Genomic DNA, 14807 nt, shown 5'->3' with positions numbered 1-14807 from the left:
ACATTTTAAAACTCTGCAGTACCCAACTTCCAGCACAAAATTTCTCTGCCAGACCCTGCTGTAAGTTTTTCTTCTATGTAAGAAAAATATTATTTGTGGAAAAATGTTTCTCTAATATGAAGTATACTATATACACTATTATGAGTATGGCTGGCATTATTTTTTTAAATTTACAGCACAGGAAATAAAATTTTTTCTCTACTTTTTCCCAACAAATAACGTACTCACCATCTGATGAAGCATACAAGGCAGTAAAATCAAAAATAGCTAGACATTGTTAGTGTAATTTAAATGTCAATATACAAAACCTAGCTGTGAAGAAACACTGTATAGTTTTATTTTAGACTTCTCGGTACTCCTTCAGTCTTATCCGCTGGAGACCACTATCATTAGATACTTAAGAAAGGATACAGCTCAAATTCCAGATCTGATATAAAATAGGAGGGTAGATCAGAAAGCGTCACCATCTGCAAAAATTCTAACGCAGGACCATGATAATGAAAAACCTGTGAAGTGATTTCATTGGTAAGTGGTAATACTACACATGACATGTTAAAGTGTTTTGTTGGAAGCACCGGTCTTGCAAGTGTATCTGAAAGAGGTATAAAGGAACATGAACGGAAGGTTTCGCAGTACCATATTAAATATAGTCATAGAAAAATGTATGCATGTAAATCTTATTAAAGACTTACTTCCTAGAATGCCAAGGGTGCACATGAAACAAGCTGTGCTAGACTAATTCTTATTCCAATTTAAAGGATAAAAAAAACAAAACAAACAGAAAAAACACACCTAGTAGGTCCAGCCAAATGTAATCCAAAACAAATGTGTTTTAACAATGAAAATAATATTCTTAACTGATGTTAATTTTTATAACATGGATTTTGTTTTCATCAATAATTCTAATTCTGTAGTTTTCACCTTTCCAGTGGAAAGGATAAAACAGCATAACTAATTTTTGAATAATGTTCTTTTAAGATGAACTAGAAAAATTCAGATAAATATCAAATTTATTTATAAATTACATATTTCAAAAGTAGAGATTGCACAAATTTTCAACTTCAACTTTAAAGACATTTTGATATAACATTCCTAAGAACAAACATACCAAATTTTAAGGACCTGTTTTGCCTACATATGAACAAAAGAAGACTTCCTCAATGTATAGCAAAGACTTCCTCAACTATGTAAACATTACTTCTATGTTTGATTTAATATTCAAATTAAGACTCCCCTAATAATTAATTTTCTCAGGACGGCAAACCAGGTGTATTATAGTAGCCCAAAGAGACATCAAGAATAAGCCTTACCTCTGCTAAACCATCAGTATTACTGGGCTGTTTCTTAGGAGCAAAGCAAGAATTTAAATGTGAAGTGCTGAATGGCTTTGCTGAAATTCCCTTCAGGCAGAAGTCTGGAAACCTGACTTCTGATCTAAACTGGAAAAAGAAGCAACACAGTGAAAAGAAACAGATACAAAAAAGTAGTGCTAACAAGAATGCTTCTGACATTATTTATCCTATGTTGAATTCACAATCGTAACTAGTGGATGAAGAGTGAAAATTTACAAAAGAAACATATTTCTCTTCAGCCAGTTACATGCATTATCAACAACTACTATTACAGTTGATTTTAGCAGATCTGTAAAATTAGATAAAAATATGAGGTTTAGGTAACAAAGCACTATATCCAAACAAATACTGAAAGTATAAACATGTTTTTCCACAGAGACAAAGCTTTCAGTCTTTCCAGAAACATTAGACATGTACTTATAACAATGACTTAAAAATCCACAACATAATGATTTGTGGTAGACAGGAAAATTGATTTTAAACAAAATGTTAAGGCAAGTATTTCAGAGGAGAGTGCCTCAAATTTCTGAAATTCAAATCCATATATCTTGATTTCATTTGTTCTTTCAGTATGCTAAAAAGCAAGTTGTTCTCCCTTTCCTCCACTGCTTCTCAGAAATGCTGTATTAAATATTTAGAAACTTTACCTTTCAGAAACAGGTTGTCAAAAAGAAATTTGGCTAAAAGCATAAAATGCCTGAAATAACATACAAAGACTTTTTAAAAGTTACTGTAAGTAAAAGCACTTATTTTACCTTTCTTTCCCATATCTGAATCTTTCCCCTCCAGAGTTCTTTTAAATCAATAATATTCCTGAGATTATCTGAAGAAACAAAGTCTGCTGATAGATAGTCTGCAATTTTTTGCCATCTATTGTAAAAATAAGGAAGAATTAATCTGAGTTTAATATTACAAATTAACACGCAGTACACTTTGACTGAAAATTTATTACTCCTTGGTATTGAATAGTCTTGTATATGTTTAAACAGACACATATTTTGTACTTTGTGGAATGTAAAGATATATGATAGAATTGCTGGTTCAGGCTTTGTAAAGGAAGTTGTTCATATCCCCCCTGAACGTGACAGCAAAGAACTTTGTCAGATACCAAACAACACTGGCATTGGCAAGCTGTAAGCATACCACAGTAAGGTCAGGTGCTAGTAACTGGAGCAAAGCTAGGCAGCTAGCACTGGTCTATCTAGCTGGTTTGAAGTCAGCCTTGTAAGTAGAAATATGACTGTAATGAAAATATAGACAAGAGACAAAATTAACGGTATCTGCATATTCTACTACAGGCCATCCATTTTCTAATTAAAATCAGCATCACTGAGAGAATGAGAAAATGAGAGAATTTTCAAAGAAAGTGAATGCCCAGATGGTTTCACTTTTAAGTAAATAGGAGCAGCAAAATTTATTCAGTCAAAAGTTGGCTGCACAGGAAGTTACCAGTAAGAACTGAGGTAACTTTCTTTTTTCATGACAAAAGTCACTGCAATCAGTTTATCTTCTTCTGTAAACTTTAGTAAGTATTACATGAAATTGCCAATTCTATCCAAGGACTGAGCACTAGACTTCCTGATTTTAATCAGTTTTGTTAACTCGTGATTAAGCTTAAAGATATATTCTAGGAAACAAGACTTGATCAAGGGCAGAGGAGACCTTGTCAAGTTATTAAATACACACATAAAATTTTTTCCACAAGAAAATAAGAACTGTGGCTTATATTGAGACACATCAAAACCAACATATACCAATTAGAAGAGGGTACTAGGAATTTTTCTCTAAGAAATCAGCTGTTATTTTAACTTAATTTCTGAAGACTTCATTTCAAGTTGAATCAATAGTTCTAGGGTTAAGCCTCTTCAAAAGCATACAAGAAGTAACAGCATTTATACTCTAGCTTTCAAAAAGCAGCAAAAGTCAGTCACGTTTTTATAGAGTACTAAAGAAAATAAAAAATTTAAAATAAAATAGGTAGAATTAGACATTAATTTTATAATAATTGGAAAACTAGAACCACTATGAGTTATTATGTAGTATAACGCAACAGATCTTCAAAACACAGTATGCACACTGATGTGAACACATTAGTGAAGTTCTACTAATGGAAAATGAAGTAAGGATAAAAATATTTTACCTTTTGCTCTCATAGAAACAGATACCTCAGAGGGCTTTCTTTTTTGCCTACCCCTTTATCTATGTCACCCACTTACGACAAACAGATATGAGTAATTCCTCCGCCCAAACAATGAGAGGACAAGTCTACATAATTGCAAAGAATACTCGTCAAGTACTAAAGACATCAAGTGTCTTGTTTTAAAACATTACCATATGTTAACATAAAATGGAGTTTGTTTATACACCTAAATGAATAGCATACCCTTTAAAGTCATTTGTTGCGATGGTGATTTGTGCAGAGTGCCACTCTCTCAGGTGTTTCAGTGCACCAATGGCAGGTAAGCAGTCTTTTAACTTGGGTACATTCTGTTCAACAGCATGCAGTATTACATCAACCATTGCTCTGCCTGTGAAAACATAGGCTCAAATTAGTATTATTCAGTGATATTCAATATAGTTGCATGTTGAGTGTCACATTGCTTACTGTCTCTTACTACTTTGGTGCTATTTGAGATCAAAAAATTATTTAAGCAGTTAACTGTTTATCTCCTGGGAAACACAACCTTCCGAAATCATGAACAGCAAACTCTGTAAGTATGATTGGCCTGGCTTCAGCTTAAGTTCCTCAATAAACCACTTTTCATAGAATCATAGAATCAGTAAGGTTGGAAGGGACCTCTGGAGATCATCTAGTCCAATCCACTGCTCAGCAGGGTCACCTACAGCATCCAGGCGGGCTTTAAATATCTCCAGAGGACACTCCATAACCTCTCTGGGCAACCTGTTTCAGTGCTCCATCACTCTCACAGTGAAGAAATTCCCCCTCACGCTCAGGCAGAACTTCCTGTGCTTCAATTTCTGCCCATTGCCTCTTGTCCTGTCACATGGGACAACTGAAAAGAGTTTGGCCCCATCCCCTTGACACCCTCCCTTCAGGTACTTGTACACATTGATAAGATCCCCCCTCAGTCTTCTCTTCCCCAGGCTCAAGAGGCCCAGCTCTCACAGCTCTTCCTCAGAGGGCAGATGCTCCAGCCCTCTGATCATCCTCATAGCCCTACGCTGGACTCTCTCCTGTAGTTCCATGTCTCTCTTGTACTGGGGGAGCCCAGAACTGGACACAGTACTCGAGATGAGGCCTCCCCAGAGCTGAGGAGAGGGGCAGAATCACTTCCCTTGACCTGCTGGCAACAGTCTTCCCAATGCACCCCAGGACACCATTGGCTTTCTTGGCCACATTGCTGACTTATGGTCAACTTGTCATCCACCAGCACAGTCCTTTTCTGCAGAGCTGCTCTCGGGAAGGTCAGCCCCCAGCTTGTACTGGTGCCGAGGGTTATTTTTCCCTAGGTGCAGTACCCTGCACTTGCCCTTGTTGAACCTCAGGAGGTTCCTCTCTGCTCAGCTCTCCAGCCTGTCCAGGCCTCTCTGAACGGCAGCACAGCCCTCTGGTGTATCAGCCACTCCTCCCAGCTTGGCATCATCAGCAAACTTGCTGAGGAGGCACTCTGTGCCCTCATTCAGGTCACTGATGAAGAAGCTGAACAGGATGGGACCCAGTACTGAGCCATGGGGGATGCCGCTAGCCACAGGCCTCCAACTAGACTCCACCCCACTGTCGTCATCAGACCTCAGCCCTCTGAGCTCTGCCTTTCAGCCAGTTCTCAATCCACCTCACTATCCACTCGTCTAATCCACACTTCCTGAGCTTCTCTAGGAGGATGTTATGGGAGACAGTGTCAAAAGCCTTGCTGAAGTCAAGGTACACTGCTCTTCTCTCATCTACCCAGCCAGTCATTCCATCATAGAAGGCTATCAGGGCTGCATACAAGTGGATTTTAAGGGCTGCATACAAGTGAATTCAAAAGGCAAAACAGTCTTCTCATTTTTCTCCACTTGACTATGATTTTACCAGCCCAGTTGTCTGAGTAATAACTAACATTAATCTCTTTTTGAGTTTGTCCTTTGTTTTAAAAGAACTTACCTGGAGCAGGCAGTTTATCAGCTAACTGATGCAGACTTTCTGCAGCTTCATCAAAGATACTGAAAATGAAAAGCAACATCGTTGAAAAAAATAATTTAGAAACAAAATGTTACAAGCAATAAGCACTACCTGATGTAAATACTTTACGTTTTTAAATCCTGCACAAACATAATACCTAGACAATGAGATACACTTGTCTCCTATTTTACTGAGACAGGACTAAGCTAAATAACCTCAGAACAAATTGCAGTAAAACTGGAAGTAGGAGTCAAGACAACCTGCTTTTTTGTGAGCAGGAAGCTTTTTTTTGTTTTTTTTTTTTTTTAAGATATACAACTGTCAGCAGTGGGAAAGCTTTTGTTATTCGATAAAAGTCATCTGTAGCTAAGAAAATTAAAGCAATGTAAAAAAAATAATTATTTTTAGTAGTAGGACTCTTCACAGTTAACTATTGATTTGGTAATAACTTGTGCTTGCTGAATTTTCTTGATTTCCTTGGGCTTTTACTGTTAGATGTCAAATCACTATACTTTCAATGGAAATAATAATATGCATACTCAGTCATAGACAGTGACTCTCTGCTGTTGTTGTCCTCTTCCTCAAAACTCTGCATAATTCCCAGACACTCATCAATGTTTGTTTGGAATGAATCTTCATTTTTCTTTGTGTCAAAATTTATTTCCTCCCAGTCAGGACTGCAGAACTAATCAAAGTAAGAAGAGTTTTGAACATCATCGTATTAACATGCATTAGAGAAAGACAGAGAATTGAGGAACTTACATTCTGAAAAATCTCGCTTACCTGATAATAACCACATATAACATGACTTGCAAAATACAATTTCTTTCCACCTGGAACACCAGCCACTGAGCAAGCTAAAAAGAGAGCAACAATTATTTGAAATAAAAAAATCCACTACAGTCTATTCTTCCTATTATAATTATTGTCTCCGTTTAAAGAATTTCAATGAATCGTTTTAGTGGTCATCTTACTGCACTGTGCTGACAAGACACTGAGGTAACTCAGTTAAACTGTATGTGGATTTTCAGAAAAACTCTGACTTTTTTTCCATATTAATGAAACTTCTAAGGAGGAATAACCATATACGGTTTTATCACAGCTTATTTTTGATAATCTCAGACACTTTAATTTAAATACTTAGCTGAGTTACATAGTTATGCCTAATATTACCTAAGTTGGTTAAAGAAAGTCAACAAAAGTAGCAAATGCACAATAGATTTCCCACCTAAAAGGATTGCTATTTCCATTCATACCAAGTTAAACTGAATGTCTGGGAAACAGAGGATGAAATCATGCACAAAAAAAAAGTTTAACTGAATTCTAGGATTTTCAGTCCTAGCTGACTTTTGTCAACTTTCACAGAATTCCTTATTGAATGGACTGAGCTTAAGCTATCAACACTGGAATACCACATTTGCATCTTACATGTTTTTCAAACTTTTTAATGTGCCACAATGACTTAATATCTACCTTCCTTGGATATCATAATTAAGTTCTAAATATACTAAGGTCTAGCTAAGAGTCTAACTATTAATAAACCTCTGACTGTTAATAGATAAGAAAGCTTTTGGTATTTACTCCATTTTGAGCAATAATGTTCTTCATTTCCAGCATACCTGAACTGAATCACAATTTTCAGAAATGTGGTTAACACAGTTCTCAAGCTGAGATGCGCCTAATGCTTTCTCAACATTTGTGTGAAGTAAAAGCACAGAAATAGAAAAGAGCACAACATTCCCACCTCAAGGAAGTCATTGGTTCCCTCACAGAGATCACAGTTAGGTGACAGCTGTGACAGTGCAGCGAACATTAACAGCTCAACACTATACATCCAAACCAAGTGAGGAATTGATGAGTTAATTTTCAAACTAAGAAAGCATCAAAAATAAATAAAAAAAAAAATAAAAAGCATCAAAGAGGTCTTTAGGAATTTCTTCTAAGAAGATAAAAATACTTATTAAATGTTCAGTGATTAGGCTTACCCAACAGACAAATACCACCTCCACTGAAAAAAGTTCAGACACAAATATAGATCTGGGATGAGATCACACGAAAAACAAAAACCTTGGGCAGGAAAATATCAACTATACCCTGCTCAGGTGGATAGCAAGCCCTTTTCTACCCTTACTTGGTGTGAAAGTGTATTGAAGTTTGACAGAAAACTGACCTCTCAACAGCTTTATTTTCATTTCTGGTGTCCAGTATACGTAACCACCTCTTAACTATTCAGTTCTTACAGCTGCCTCAGTTCTCTATAAAAACAGTAGCTGCAACAGCCACCCTGCCTGCAGAAACTGACAGTTTCCTCAAGTTTTTGACTCATTCCACCTAAACGTAAAAATCTGCCTAGGACAAGACCTCAGTAACGTTTATCTTACGCTGTTGTACGTTGCTCCACTTACCTGGAAACACACTTACGTCTGCATTTACAGATGAACTACAGTTTTCTTTCAGGACATCAGAAATGTTTGCAGCAGTCACACCTGAAAGAAAGAAAAAAAAAAGTGTTTCTTCAATCTACTCAATTACAAGAATAAAATCTTGCTTCCCTACGACGGAGCGCAAAGCGCGGTGCAGTACTACGAGCTCAGATCCCAAGCGCCGAAGCCGCTGCAGACTTCGGGGGAGGCTGAGGTAACGGCCTGGAGGAACCTAGCGAAACTCGTGCACGCCTCCGGAGCGCTCCGCGCAGTTAATACCAATGTCGCACTAAACCGCAGAAATACCGGGCTTCTGGACGCGTCAAGTCATCAGAAGCCCTTGTTCCGACGGTTTTAATACGACAGAAATCAAGAGGGACCGAGGCGGAGCCGGCGCGGTTTCTCCGAGTGCAGGTCCTGGACCAGCAACCTCAGGACTAACGTTCTCCTCGCGCAAACCGAGGTGCTTTAGCGCCGCCGGGCAGCGGGTCCCGCCTGCTCCCTCCCGCCGCCGCGGTACCTGCTGCGGGCGCCGCCGCGCCGCCGCGCTCCCCCCAGCGCAGCAGCAGCACGTAGCGCTCCATGGCGGCCGCCGCCACCGCCTCGCGCCGCCCTTCGCAGCGCGGCGCTTCCGCTTCCCGCCGCCGCCGCGCTTCCTTCCCCGGCCCCGGCCCCGGCCCGGCCCGGCCCCGGCCCCGCCCCTGCGCCGGGCGCGGCCGCGGTGCGGGCGGCCATGGCCAGCTACAGCCGGGCGGCCCAGGTGAGCGCGGCGCTGCGGGGCCTGGCGGGAGGGCCGGGCCGGGCCGGGCCGGACCGGGGCGCTCGCCCGCGTCACGGCTGCAGCGGGCGGCGGTTCAACGGGCAGCAGCAGAGCTCCGGTTTTGACACTCCCTTCCCCACCCCACCCCCCAAAAAAAAAGGAAGGCCCGGAGTTATTAGCTTCATACTGTGACTACCGCACACTTACAAGCTAGTGCGATGCGACGCACGCCTCAGCCGCGGTATAAAATGGCCGTTTTCCCCGAGGGTTTGTTCGGAGGGGCGCGGGCGGGTGGACGGACAGACGGACGTCGTGGTCGTGGTCTGCCGCGGCGCGAAGTGCGCGTTGCTCGTGCTCGTTGCGTTACTCGCCTCTGCCTCCGCCTAGCAATGGGCGACTTTCGCCCGAGCCTGGTACCTGCTGGACGCCAGGATGCAGCCGCCGGGGAAGGTGGCGGCCGTGGCGGCGGTGAGGCTGGAAGGCCGGCATAAACCCATTTACCACGCGCTGAGTGAGTACTGCCGCGCGCGGGAGGCGCCGCGCGTCCCTTCCCTTCCTTCTCCTGAATCCGGTTTAAAAAATCAAGCCTGATTTATAACGTTACGTTTTTCACGCCTTTGTAGAAGTCTCCGTTTTTCCTCTCCTCCTTGGCCTTTATTCTTCTCTGCAGCCTTATGTTACTGTGTTAGCCAACCCATGTGAAGCTTATTTTTAATTATTTATTTGTTTGTTTCCTTTTAGTAGTTGTGTTATAATGTGGTTGTGCTCCCTTTTTCTTAAAAGCTTGAAATGTATTTCTTCTAAAATATTTTAAACATAAAGATTTAATTCTTAGCACACATAATGAAATGATGACATGTTTCTTGTTTAAAGGTTCTGAATAATCACAGAATCAGAGAATGGTTGAGGTTGGAAGGGACCTCTGGAGACCATCTAGTCCAACCTTCCCCCTTAAGCAGGGTCACCTACAGCGTGTTAGACAGGATCGCATCCTGGCAGGTGTCCAGAGAAGAAGACTCCACAGGCTCTCTGGGCAACCTGTCCCAGTGCTCTGTCACTCTCACAGTAAACATGTTCCTCCTCATATTCAGGTGGAACTTCCTGTGGTTCAGTTTGTGCCTGTTGTGTCTTGTCCTGTTACTGGGCACCACTGAAAAGAGTTTGTCCCCATCCTCATGACACCCTCTTAGAATGGGTAGTGAAACTAAATTTTAAAAGTGTGTAAGTTATCTTTAAAAAGAAGCCAAACTGACAGTGCTTAAAAAACAAAACAGTAACCAGTTAATGTAACATTTAGGATCAGAGAATCAGAGAATGGTTGAGGTTGGAAGGGACCTGCAGAGATCGTCTAGTCCAACCCCCCTGCTCAAAAAGGGTCGCCTACAGCACGTTAGACAGGATTGCATACAGATGGGCTTTGAGTATCTCCAGAGAACTGTGCAACCTGTTTCAGTGATCTGTCACCCTCACAGTAAAGAAGTTCTATCTTATGTTCAGGTGGAATAATAATACCTTTCAATGTATAGTTACAATATACTATGGTCTTGGACCAATTCTTAATTCTGCATAAGGTGCAGATAAGTCCTGTATTCTTGAGAAGCCTGGAACCTGTATGTGATTTCCAGATGGTAGATGTAATCATTGTTGAAAGATACTTTTTGTTTAAATGAAAAATTCGTTTAGGTTATATCCAAGTTAGAAGATTCAGCAGTAAAGACATTGTCTTTGATATTGTGTATTATTTGTACTACTGTAGTGCCTACCTCACTGTGATAAGTAATAAAAAGGTGATCCATACTCAAAATACTAAAATTGATGGTAAAATGTTTGCTGCAATGCTCATGCAAACTTTTCAAGAGATGTTACTGAAACATAAATGGAGCATTAAACTTCTGCTCTTACCTGTAGAATGTACATAATTAGTCTTAATCTCAATTTCAAAATAAAAGGCACGTAGTATTCTCAAGATTATTTAAAACCACAAATTCTGCTTTCGCAAAATGTTTTTTATCCACAAGATGTCACTGAAGACTAAGACTGTTTAAGAATTAAAGCAGACAGTGAGAGGAAATGTTTTTAATTGTCCTCTGGAAGAGATCTTTGATCTTTCGCTTTTATATTCTTCAAATCATAAAATTCTGGAAAGTTATTTCAAGGATAACTCTATTTCATCTAAAGCATTCCATAAATCAGTACAAAATGCATTATGCCTATTTAGTATACTTACAAAGTATGAAAGTAGAGAGTAATCTCAAGTATTGATGTTGACAGACTGTTGCTATTAAGAGACAGTTCATACTCTGCAAGAGAGCAGAGTATATGTGAATTTGTGGTTGATGTATTCAACATGTTATTTCAAACTAACAAATATTTTAGTATCTATGAGAGAACAGTTCCTTAGATGGAAAACAGATTTTTTTTTTTTTTTTTTTGATTAGGTACAAGGACATCATTATTCTACAAAATCATTATTTCACTTATTGTTTTGAAAAGTATGGGGAACTAAATTTAAGCTACAGGTAGGGAAGAAAAGAAATTTGATTTCATGTACATTTACCTTCTATTTTCAGGATAGTCTTCTATTATTTTCTGAAGTGTCACAATTTTTAGATGGTTTGGACCTGGACTTTCAGATTTCTTCTGCATGTCTTCTTCTCTCTGCCCTGACTTTTTCCCTTGTATCCTATCTTTTTGAGCAGCTTGACAATACAGCATTGAAAATAGAGGCTGAATGAGCCAGATTTGCCAAAACATGGACAGCAGAGTTCTTTATATTGGATTGTCAGTAAGTGCAGGTGAACCTGTTACGTTGTTTGGGAAGTATTTGCTGCTCAGATGGCTGATCTCTGCATCCTTAAAGGAGAAGATTAGACCGGATAAATTGTCCTGCACGCCAGATCTAGCACAGGTGTTACTCTAGTTTCCAATGTTAGCTTATAACGGCTAAAAGAAAAGTTAAGACTTGTCTTAAAATGAAAGATTTGGCATGTAGGTTGTCATTCTCATGAGCTAGTATTTGATGGTATGATGCCTGTCTTCAGTTTAGTCCTCCACTAAAATATATGTACCTGAACCATGTGGTTTTTACTGTGAGATAAGAATTACTGAAAATTTATAAATCTTCACTTTCAAAATTATTTTTCTTGATATAGAATGGAATTATTGCAGGGACTCACAAAGTGTTTCACCTGAGGAGGTACAAAACGTATGTTACATGTAGCAAGTAGTATGTAGCATAATAAGATGTACTGGTCTTGTGTATTTATTGAAGAAGTATACTTTACAAAAGAATAATTCAATATTATGATGTGAAAATAGTCTAAAAGAACAGTTTTTTACATGATTTTTTGAATATTTTTCAAAAATAGGATGTGATTTGACTGTTTTTTTCATTCAGTAAGGTTTTTTCTTTTCTTTTTTTTTTCTTTTTTCTTTTTCTTTTTTTTTTTTTACTTTTTTGTGGAGTGCAGCTATTCCTGAGGTGGTGGGAGCAACACTGTTTAAAAAACAAGTGGAGAATAATGTATTAACTTGAAATTTCAAAGGAGACTAGTTATACAGAAACTTGATCTACTATAAAGAGAACAGATTGTACTCAGTATTCATGTAGGGAGTATGTATCCCCGTTAACTTTTTCTGTTGGCTCTGTATTGATTATAACTGGTATATCACTGAATGGAATTGTTAATTCAGTATTTATTCAAGTGGAGAACTGTTGGCAAGAGTTAGCTTAGATTCACTTGTTCTGTCATCTTCCCAAATATAGAAGAAACCAAAAAATGCACAAAGTCTAATCAGATCTTAGCTCCCTTTCAAATTAATTTATACACAAACTTCTTTTTAGAATTGATCTGCCAATGATGAATGGCTCATCACAAAAGACAAATTGAAACTGCTTGCAGTGTAATCGTAGTTGTGAGTAGGGCTGTAAAGGATCACAAGATTATGAAAGGGTAAAAAATCTAAATAGTGTATGATTGCATTGTTGAATTATAGGCTTTTATAAAAAGTGTGTGCCTAGTTTTAAGTGCATTTTAGTGTAGCTGGTTTGTCAATTGTTCAAAAATGCTTTCATCCATAAAGCCTCTTCAAATACTTACTTAGTTTTTAATATGGTACTGCATGTGGGAATGAACTTCGGACAAATCTTCTTCCACTTGATTGAATGAGTGGTTGTAGCTTATACAAACGATCAGGCAATTACTTTTAAAATGAAGAAGTACATCTTTTTTCCAGAAAATATTTTTGAGATAGTAAAGTTTGTATTAGTATTTTGTTAGTAAAGAAGGTCTGTTGAAGTAACTGTTACTGGCAAAGTATTACTATTAGAATGTAGATTTTTGTATTTAAAAAAACTATTGTGAAAGTTACTGATCTAACACAAAAAATGTCAAACATATCTGTATCTACTATAACATTCACTGTTGCTTGACTCTGGTGAGCATCTTTTTTCCCAGCAGTTAACTTTTACTTGAAATCTCTTTGTTTCCTATTTATATTTAGACTTAGGCTGTGATTATTCAGTAGAATTATTTTACTTATCCAAAATATTCAGTCTTCCAGTAAACGTTGTTACTGTTCTGTAAGAAAAACAAAATTAAACAACATTAAATATGTGTGGAATTGATCTTTACTTTTTTACGCTCAGCTTTTGAACTGTAGGTGCATATGCAATATAATCTGTTGAATAAAATAATGAACTTGCCTGTAAGCCAGACTTGCAGATCTTATGTGAATAATTGCAATGGTTTAATTATCTAGTCTGACGGTATTTTACCTGCTTTACCTTCCTTCTAACTTAAGAGTCCTAAGAAAAATAGTAATAAGGTTGATATTAAAGTTCAATTTTGGATGGAGTGACTCAGAAGGCTCAATCTTACACATTTCATAAAGCTCAGATGGAATGTATGTACTATTATTTAGGTAGTGTGTGTTTTACAGCCATTATTTTTGTTGATTGCTGCTGTGGTTTTCTTAATATTTTCCACTAATTTCTATCTTGTAGGTGACTGTGGAGATCACATTGTCATAATAAATACAAGGCATATTGCCTTTTCTGGTAACAAATGGGAACAGAAAGTATACTCTTCACATACTGGGTAAGTGTTAAATCACTTCCTAATGGACATTCCAATGAGTTAGCACTAACATTGATCTTCTGTTTTCTTAGTAGCTAATGTCTTCTGTAGCAGGTTGATTCAAAAAGAATAGCTCCTTATCTGTTTTGTGTTTGTCTGTATTAAGATATTCAAAAAGGATGCAAACTTTTCTTTGTAGTGTACATTGCTAATGTACGATCAGCCTCACAAGAAGTGAGAGCAACGAAGCAAGTTAATAAATTCGGTGAACCAGAGTCTTTTGTGTGGAGTCAAACCCCAAAATTAGAACTAGTTTATTTACTAAGCAGTAAAAGACATTCTTCTCATCACCGTACATTTAAAATATATACAGACATCATCTTCAATTATGTTACCATACTAACAGTAAGTATCAAAACTGACATATCCTTGAATCAGAGGACAGAAAAAAAAAAAAAGAAAGAGAAACTAACACATACTTGGTGTTTATAGGAGATTTAAATTTCTCCTAAAATTAGTAAGAAGTGCGATACTTTCAAGATATGAATATGTATAGAATATTGCCATAATATTATATAATGCAATATTCTGACAGACTTAACTTATTTATAGCTGAAATTGGAATAATCAATTACAGGCGGTATTGCAGTGATCAGTTAAATCAAATAAAAACAGCTGCTCCTATTTCATACAGTGATAACACTAGATAATTAATCTCTTAAGTGTTAAAATGTATGCAGTTGGGAAATGAATAAGCAATGTTGAGAGAATTGTTGAGAACTAATTTTGCTAGTACTGGTGTTTCAGTCCTGAAGCTTTTGTAGAATTGCTGAAAAGTTCATGTTCAAAGTTGATGAAAACAGATTTTTTTCTTCCTCCCTCACCTCTGTGACTACCTGAAACTTACATACAAGTATTTTGTGAAAAGTGCTAGTGTAAGTAGCTAGATTGGTTTTGAGTAAGTGAAAGGAATTGTACAGCTAAAATAAGTATGTAAATCCGTGTAGCTCTGTATGTTGAGGTGTTTTAACAGATGTGGGGCTTATTTGCATTCACATAGGTTGGTTCTTA

The 14807-nt window shown here is 38.0% G+C and overlaps 2 protein-coding genes across 3 annotated transcripts in view; one reads left to right on the top strand and one right to left on the bottom strand.

Moving 5' to 3' along the window:
- Positions 1-8500, bottom strand: part of MTBP (MDM2 binding protein) — a 30446-nt gene extending 21946 nt beyond the window's left edge. For both annotated transcript variants that reach the window (XR_009957714.1, XM_062570581.1), the window contains exons 1-9: positions 8419-8500; positions 7881-7961; positions 6259-6332; positions 6015-6160; positions 5458-5516; positions 3736-3880; positions 2108-2222; positions 1311-1439; positions 412-506 (exon numbers count right to left, since the gene is read on the bottom strand). Coding sequence is in view for 1 of the 2 variants with exons in the window: in XM_062570581.1 (XP_062426565.1) it covers positions 412-506; positions 1311-1439; positions 2108-2222; positions 3736-3880; positions 5458-5516; positions 6015-6160; positions 6259-6332; positions 7881-7961; positions 8419-8482 (908 nt within the window). In the remaining variant the exon portion in view is untranslated. The remainder of the gene's footprint in view (positions 1-411; positions 507-1310; positions 1440-2107; positions 2223-3735; positions 3881-5457; positions 5517-6014; positions 6161-6258; positions 6333-7880; positions 7962-8418) is intronic.
- A 76-nt stretch (positions 8501-8576) lies between these two features.
- MRPL13 (mitochondrial ribosomal protein L13) overlaps positions 8577-14807 on the top strand; it is a 34368-nt gene continuing 28137 nt past the window's right edge. Inside the window, exons 1-3 of the mRNA XM_062568409.1 lie at positions 8577-8658; positions 9046-9169; positions 13664-13757. Of these exons, the coding sequence (XP_062424393.1) occupies positions 8632-8658; positions 9046-9169; positions 13664-13757 (245 nt within the window). The 5' untranslated portion in view covers positions 8577-8631. The remainder of the gene's footprint in view (positions 8659-9045; positions 9170-13663; positions 13758-14807) is intronic.

Source organism: Rhea pennata, chromosome 2 (assembly GCF_028389875.1).
Source record: "Rhea pennata isolate bPtePen1 chromosome 2, bPtePen1.pri, whole genome shotgun sequence".
NCBI classification, from domain to species: Eukaryota; Metazoa; Chordata; class Aves; order Rheiformes; family Rheidae; genus Rhea; species Rhea pennata.
This window is presented reverse-complemented; position numbering and strand designations above follow the sequence as displayed.